The sequence below is a fragment of the Falco punctatus genome (genome assembly GCF_963210335.1).
Source record: "Falco punctatus genome assembly, chromosome: 6".
Lineage (NCBI taxonomy): Eukaryota > Metazoa > Chordata > Aves > Falconiformes > Falconidae > Falco > Falco punctatus.
The window spans coordinates 33,932,467-33,940,597 of NC_137585.1; the positions used below are offsets into that span (position 1 = coordinate 33,932,467).

The 8,131-nt window shown below is 48.5% G+C and overlaps 1 protein-coding gene across 1 annotated transcript; it reads right to left on the minus strand.

Moving 5' to 3' along the window:
* Window positions 1-653: 653 nt before the first annotated feature.
* On the minus strand, window positions 654-6,280 carry MB (myoglobin). The gene is made up of 3 exons (XM_080392894.1): window positions 6,096-6,280; window positions 2,224-2,446; window positions 654-1,525 (listed from the first exon to the last, which is right to left on the minus strand). The coding sequence occupies exons 1-3, from the start codon at window positions 6,188-6,190 to the stop codon at window positions 1,382-1,384; spliced, it is 462 nt and encodes a 153-aa protein (XP_080249020.1). The 5' UTR covers window positions 6,191-6,280; the 3' UTR covers window positions 654-1,381.
* Between the last annotated feature and the right edge of the window lie 1,851 nt (window positions 6,281-8,131).

Sequence of the window (8,131 nt, forward strand, 5' to 3'; positions counted from 1 at the left end):
AATGTGGCCCTCAGCCTCTTCCCCCACCTCAGCAGAATTAGGTCATTTGTACTTCACTGTGGTGCCAGGACTGGGGGAGGGCAGCAGACAGAGGTAGGCACCTTGTCACGGTGTCCCTTAAGCTCCCCCACAGGACATTGGCATACATCTGTAAACACAGTGCAGCATGGACTGCAGAGACACCTCTGCAAAAATGCAAAATGGTACAGAGACCAAAGCTTGAGTCTTCAGACGCTGGTGCTTGTTACAACCTTCCTCCAGGGCTAACCAGCCCTGTTTTCCATTGCCTGGAGGGAGCAATGCACCGTGCTGCTGCAGGAACCCAAGCCCACTTACACGTGTTACCACCCCACAAATAAGCCAAGGGCCTTCCCTCTCCGCATTCCCCCCAGCACAGCAGCGGCCATGGCCTTTAGTCAGGGAGCACTTCTCTCAGCTCCAAGGCACTGAGTCTAGGCTGCCAGCTTGCACTGTGAAGTCCAGTAACCAGGTCATGACCCCATGGTGACATCTGAGTGTCCCAAGTCCCCTGGCTGAGACAGATGCCACATGCCATTCAAGTTGCCGGGTGCATATGCAAAACACCTTTCTGCTTTCTCTTTCTCCCCCACTTCTCATTGGAGTGCCTGTAAAGCTAGGAGCAAACACATGACACTGGTGCAGGAATTTTTATTTTCTGAGAAACACATACTTTATTCTCCAGTGTAACAGAACTTCAGATGCATAGCAGTGGCTACCAGAAACATACAGATCACAGAGAGTACTGCTCTTTATAGTTTTGCTAATGTGAGTTTAGCAACTAATGCAAGTTTCTGAGCTGGCAGACCCTGGAGACTGACTGGGTGTGTTCACCCCCACAAAGCACGGTAATACTGTGCTGGAAGCTCTTCACAGTAACCTGCTAACAGTCTCACCTGTGGGAGGAATGGGATGCTGCGCCCCTACTTTCCATCCTGACATCCCTTTCAGACTATTTGAGTCATCCTTTTACTTCTCATTCACCACACTCCTCAACACTCCCCTCGTTCCTCCACACCCCTTCATCTCTGGCTATGCCATTCACCTCTCAGATAAGACTGGGTTTGGGGGAGGGAGAAAGAAAAAGGGAATAGGATAGGCAGAAGCTCACAGATAACCCCATACATTATTTTTCCTAAGAAAGCAGATTATTTCTCTTGTATATATGAAGCCAAGAAACAATGGTTTATCATAGATATCACTCTGAGTGCCTCTATGCTGCCTGGAGTGACTCTTGGCCTCTCATCAAAGCTTTCCCACACATCTTGGATGGCCAATTGTGAGATGTTCAAAACAGTGCTGGGGAAGCTATTCTAAGATGCATGGCCAGGCCTCCTTCGTGGTGTTCCTCTGTGCGTATGTGCTAACCCTGGAAACCAAACTCCTTGTACTTGCTGGCCATATCATTTCGGAACAGCTCCAGGGCCTTCTTCATCGCAGCCTGGGAATCAGCCCCGAAGTCTGAGTGTTTTTCAGCAATGACCTTGATAATGACTTCAGAAATGAACTGTGAGGAAGAAGAGAGAGAAAGAAAAACTGAAGGGACACTCAAGGTTTATTTTCAGAAAAGCCAGACTAAGAAATAGGTTGCAGAGCCTGGAAATATCTCCGAGCTAATTCAGTAGCCCTTCCCACAGTCTCCGGAGAGACAGCGAGGTCTAGCACGCAAGGAGCCTGGGCTGGGCAGAAGAACTGGGCTCTATTCCTAGCTGTGACGCTGATCTGCTTCATGACCTTGAGTAGACCATGGCCCTTCCCACTCTTGTCTATCTCATCCATTAAGGCTGAAAATTCATGCCCTGTGTTTGTACAACACTTAGTTTTGTGGGTCTTGGTCTCCAATGGATCCTCCAGGGCTTACTCTAAAATTGTACATCCCTTGTGTCCAGCCACTGATAGTTCTTATGTAATGTTGTTTCCCAGGCATGCAGAGGCTGCACGGGCTGGTTTATTATTGTCAGGGATTGGTCAGACTGCATGTGGTGTTTGGAATGGGAAATCTAAACTTGGAGATTCACATACCATTTGCATACCATGAACCCTTTTTCTGTGCCTCCTCCTGCATGTACACAGAGACCTTGGACTTGAGGGAGGGCTCGCTGGAGTCCAAGCGGCCATCAGTAAAAAAAAGCACAGCTCTCACATAGCTGTCTTGCACACATTCACTACACATCAGACACCAAGATTTCCTGCGCTTTTCCATACCTCCAGATATTTGACAGGGATTTTGTGCTTGGTCGCATGGGTTTGAGCCAGGGGCTTCAGCTCTGACTCATGATTACCCTTCTGCTTCAAGATTTTTCCCAGTTGGGTGAGGACAGTAACTCCGTGTTTCTTCAGATCTTCAGAGCCCTTCATCTGATCAGGGGTCTTCAGGCCTTTGAACTTTTCAAAACGATCCAAGGTCTCAGGGTGGTCCTGAAAGAGTCTGTGAACAAAAGCAGAGGTATTGTGAGACCTGGGAGAGCTGTCACCCAGACCACAGCTGAGGTCCAACTGCTATAGGTATTTCAGAGTATATGGACCGGCAAAGGTGTGATAAGCTGCTTCTCCCTCCAAAGAAAGCTCTTAGCTAGTTCCTGCTAGTATAAGCTAATTTAACCTGGGAACTTTGACACTAGATCCTTTCCAAATCACTACCATTGACAATCACTCCTTTTAGCATGTATATAAGCCAGGGAAGCATATGACCCTACTGTGAATGTGGTTTAAGTGTTTTTCAACCTTCCTCTGGTAGGTTGTTCTGCAACGTGATGATACTCTGTGTGCAGAAGTTTCCTTTCTGTTTATTTTGTACAGACTGCTTTTTGTCATTAACAAACAATGAAAAGCCTCTTGTCTTTGGAGAGCAGAAGCTCCTGACTCATCTCCTTTGAGTATTGTATCTACTTTAATCCCATCCTCTTACACATGTCCTAACATGATCACGGCTGTCTTTTTCCATTCTCTCTGGCTGTGATGGAGACACTGCCCTAAACATGTCCAGCTAGAGCAACAGAGCAAGTATCCATATTTTTTTACATAGGTCTGCTAACTCTTTGGCACCAGTCCCCTGGGTTATATCAATTGTATTAAGATAGAAACAAGATACACATCTGGTCATGGTACTGAGAGATGAGTTCTTGCATTCATGAAGGAGAAACAAAACCAAACAAAACCACCTGTCTTCATTGACTTACTGTTACTGAGGAGCCAACCTGTAGCCCCTTGGGTCTCACCAGGACCCTCTTCCCAGCCCATCTCTGCATTGACCAGGAAAGGAGAGTTCTAGAGACTTCTCATACACAAAGAAAAGGGAGCAGCCTCAGGTCCTTCACATCTGGAGCTCAGGTGTTCTTGAACATCAGCTGGGTGGGAGCTTACTTTGTCCCCACCCTATGACTGCAGACACAGAGGAATTTGGTTCCTGCCCTTTTTTCCCACCCCCCAGCTCAGCCCAGCTGCCAGCAGTGTGGTTCCTCCATCCAGCACTGTGGCACCTCAGAAAGTTCTTGGGAGTGAGTGGGTCACAAGAGCGTGGGGCCTTCAGGCATGCTGGTGCCATGCCATGCAGTGCTATACATAGGCACTACAATCCCAAAATGGAAATGAAATCAAGAAGGTGGAAAAATATCTAAAAGACAGGCTATTGTTGTCCCCACTGTTTCGCCCCTGCTGCATTTCCTAGGAGACAGGATGCAGACAACACTGGCAACCAAACTAGCAGGAAAGTTCACTCTTTCCCCTGACACAGTCCTAGACTCAAGGTGAAAAGGGGATACTGCCTGTCCTGATTATTAGTAGTTTAATAATTAAGTGTTGAGAGACATCAGCTCCGTGCACAACTTTATTTTCAGGTATTATACCCTCCGATGGCTATAATCCAACTAGCTGAAGCACCAGCAAAAGCAATATCTGACTTTACAGCCAGGGTCCTGCAGCTCACAGCTGTGAAGTGGCTCATCCAAGTTCCCTGCAGCAGTGTCTGGAGCTCCCACCCGGGACCTCAGCCATGAAACCAGCGTCCCTCTCGCAGTGCACTGATTGCACTCTTGCTCTGCCCATGGGAGAGTGCTGCTGCTGCAACTGCCGGGGCTCGTGTCCCATCTCAAACTGGACGTTTTTCCTAAGTATGTTACCATGAGGGACAGACTCTCCACTGTCTGGTGTATGTATAGGTTAAACCAACTAATAAGTGCCTCAAGCATATGGAAAACACAAGCTGTTCTGTGGCAAAAAGGTTCTGTAGATGAGTGACCAGTCTTTGCTGGTGTTTCACTTCAAAGGTCTCCAAAGGATTTCTGTACTTCACCAGGTGCTGAGCACACCAGCATTGGCCTTTCCTTTTTTCCTGTGTCTTTCCATGACACAGGTTGTGTCCCACTCAGAGATTAAAAAACCTTGCACCTTGAAATGGGATTAAGTTATTTCTAAAAATCTCCTTCCATTGAGTCTGGCTATGGTTGAATCATGTCTGCCAAAGATTATATACTCCCCAAACTCTTGAAAATTCTTCTGAGAGGTATTTTTTTGTTTCCTTTGGAAAACATCCAGTTGAATCAGTATTTTCTAAACATATTGCCAGGATGAGACATCTGCCTAAGAAGTCTTTAACAATGGACATAGGGACACATACCTAAATGGAGAGCTGCTGGCTTCCCCTGCCTCTCTCCTCCCTCAGAAACCCCTTAAAAGAAGAAATGGCCTGAGTTGGCTGGGGAGCACAAAGTCACAGGGGAGACGGGTATCGTCTATTTACGTAATACCATGCTCTGCTCTGTGATACCTGTAAGAAAAATGGTATTACCTCTTCACTTGGAAACTGCTGTTACTGTCTTATGGCACTTCCAGAGCCAAAGTAGCCACCTCACAGAGATGGACTGATGGGGAGGGCTCAGGTTCCTGCTACCCCTCCAGCACGCCTGCTCTGGACTGCATGAGGGGAGAGCCATCACATTGCCACCCAGCTGCCCCTATCTCTCCCTTTCTCTCAAACGGCAGGTGAACTGGGCCATGATAAAGAAGGTAAATGAAACAGCCCCCTGCTGTGGCTCATCTTTGAAAAAGCTTTTTCAGTGGACTTGTCGGGTGGTGTGGGGTCCTTCCTTTAGCCATGTTTAGTTAGGCTAGGAAACCCCCCAAGTATGTGCCACATCTCCACTGCTCTCCTCAGCATCTGTACCCTTCTGGCATATCATAGTGTGCATGGGCTCAGGAGGGAGATCTGGAGAGGGTCCGTCCGTGCTGGTCTTTAAGGACAGGCTAGTATCCAATTCCCACCCAATGTTGTTTCCCACTCTGCATCCCTGAGATCCCTTCCAAATTTCTGTGACTTGCTGCTGGCACCCAGGATGTTCCCTTCTCAGGGGGCCAGGACCACAAGGACAGCCTTGGGGCAGGGATCCTCTCAGATGGAGACCTCACAAGCATTCCTACTCTGACACCAGAATCATGGAGGGAAGCAGAGGAGAGGGAAGGATGTGCCTCATTTCACACCCAGACCTCAAATTCATCATCAGGAAGTGGACAAGTCTTACCACCCAGATTTCTGGCCAAAAAGCAGGATGCGCAGGGCTCTGCCAGTTGAGACTAAGGTAGGGAGAGGGAAATACTCAGGTACTTCACAGTTAATTTTGCTGAAATCATAGATACCAAGAAAATTGTCACAGAGGTGATTTTCCTCTCCTCTCCTTCCCTGCCTCCCCACATCCTTGCTGCAGAGCATCTGAAGGCCCGGGACACACAATTTGCTCCAGCTTTTCTCTCCGTGCTGCTTGGGCAATGAGGATCCAAAGCAGAGCTTTGCCAGCAGAGGCAGAGGCAGTGACAAAGTCCCACCATCTTTTGAAAATGGCACTGGCCTGCTCCTGCACCCATAGGCAGATGGAGAGACAGAAGCACAGACACTTTACACAGCGAGTAATTTTTAACCCAGAAACCATAGCAATGGAATGAACACCACCCTACAACAAAAAAAAACACCCAGCCTATTGAAATAAACACGGCCAAAAACAAGCCCCCGTACTAAATATACACCTTCCTTCATCTCTCATCAAAGGTTCTCAGTTTTACTATTAGGACCAAAGCTTCTTGCCTACCTCATTAAAATTTCATGCCCATGGCCGGCAAGGTCGGACTCCACCTTTCCCCAAATGGTCAGGACCTGCTGCCACTCCTGGTCACTGAGCCCCATGGTTCACTGAAGGCAGGTCCTGAGTGCTCCCCACAACTGTTTGTCTTTCCCGTAAGGGTGGCCGGAGAGCTGACCTGTGGGATTTATAGCCCCTGGTCACAGACCTACACCTGTCAGTCGTCAGCTGGATGTCTTGCTCCCTTTCAGGCTTGTCTAACCTAATCAGTCTCCCTATTTTTTTCTAGGAAGCTATTTCGGGTCAGGTGCTATTGTGGGTGCCACTGATGGCATCATTTCTGCTTTTCGTATTGGACTGGCATATGTCCCACTCTAGACAGAAAGGGCACTGCTGAAACACAGTGCCAGGAGCCTGTCCTAGGTTCTCAAGGACCCAGACACAGTGTCAAGCTGTACGGCAGGAGATCTGAAGAGCACTGCCATCTGCAGCACCACCCTGCCTCCCTCTCCCCTGGTCTGCCAAGGGCAGGCAGGAGAAAAGGCCAGGACAGTTGGTATCATCAGCTCCATCGCTCCAAAGGCCTTTCCTTTCCCATGCTGATCTCAATCTCCTTTCCCCCTGGGGTAACACATACCATTTTCTAATAGAGCACAATGTCAGAAGAGACATGTCCTTAAAAGCTAACCATATTCAGAGTGGCCCAGTCATCTCCCCAGCCTCTGTAGGAGGGAGGAAGGGGATAAAAGCTACATGGGAGCTAGTTACCCCACACCTGCCTGCCTTTCCAGGGAATGCCCAGGATTAGCCGCTGGCTGAGCCTGGATATCATAGTCAACAGACATACAGCTGAGACAGGACGGTAATTTGTGGCAGGCCAGAGACACAAGGACACAACAGGGCTTCACTTAACACGCATCCAGCCAGTAGTTAAGGTCTCTGGCTACCCCAGGCAAGCCAAATATCTGTGTTGGGAGGAAAAGCCACTGTGCTGACAAACAATATGGGTATGCTTTGGGACACCTCCCAGCCTTTCTCCTTCAGCCCCATCAGGACTGATAACAGCCTGGCACACCAGGAAGGTGATTAGTGCCTTCCAGGAGGTGACTGCAGTCAGAGCGCAGCCTGATAACAAACCCCAGCTAGCACTGCTGTTCCAAAGCACACACCTACCTCTGGACTTTTCCAAAGGGGCACACATCACAGGCATTGGCAGGTGAGAAATGTCAACTGAGGGCTGAAGACACCTGCCCTGGAGCTCAGGAGAAGAGCATGAAACCCCACAGTCCCTACCACAGCACTGCAGGACCTGAGGTGCACTGCTGCCTTTGCCCCCATCCACACTGCAACAGGAGCGGCCTCCCTGCTCCAGCCTTGAAAGGGGAGAGAAGTGCCTATGTACAAGGGTAGTCAGGCAGCAAGGAGGATGGAGTCACGGAGCCTCACATCCATCAGAAACACACAGGTGTAGAGGGAATAGTTTGGGTAAGAAAGTGTGGCAGCTGGTATTCAAGCCTAGAGGTAAGAGAATTTTGGTCATTACATGCCACAAGCCTCTGTCATCCAAGTCAACCTGTGATGCTGCAATCTTCCCCTTCTCTCTCCTCTATGCACCAGTTCACTTCATATCCAAAAATCTACATCCTAAACACTTCAAGGCCAAGATTTCATCCTGATTTATCTGTGCAAACACCAGACTGCTACTGATTACCTAACCTAAGCTAAACTGGTGGAAGTGACTCAGCATCCCTCCAGCTCATTCCTTATGTTGTTCTCCACAGTACTTATAGCACTAAACAAGCATTTACACCATCCCAGGTTTGGTCTTGGGTAGGATCCTGAATACTGACCTTACCATTTTACATGCGTTTCAGACACAACAGAAATGTGCTCCTGGTACATGAGAGGTTACTCTTATGCACTGAGCTCCATCATTTTCCGCAAGCTGAAACTACTCAGTTGCTGTAATAACTTCATTTGAAGTTGGTTGACTCTCTGCTCTCTGCAGCATTCCCCAGGGCTTCACAGCCAACAGTCCTGGTATG

Coding starts and splice junctions, on each gene's coding strand:
- MB (XM_080392894.1), bottom strand. CDS start 6,190: ATGGGGCTCAGTGACCAGGAGTGGCAGCAGGTCCTGACCATTTGGGGA. Junction 2,447..6,095: donor GGGCATGAAATTTTAATGAG/GTAGGCAAGAAG, acceptor TTTTGTTCACAG/ACTCTTTCAGGACCACCCTG. Junction 1,526..2,223: donor TCCCTGTCAAATATCTGGAG/GTATGGAAAAGC, acceptor TCTTCCTCACAG/TTCATTTCTGAAGTCATTAT.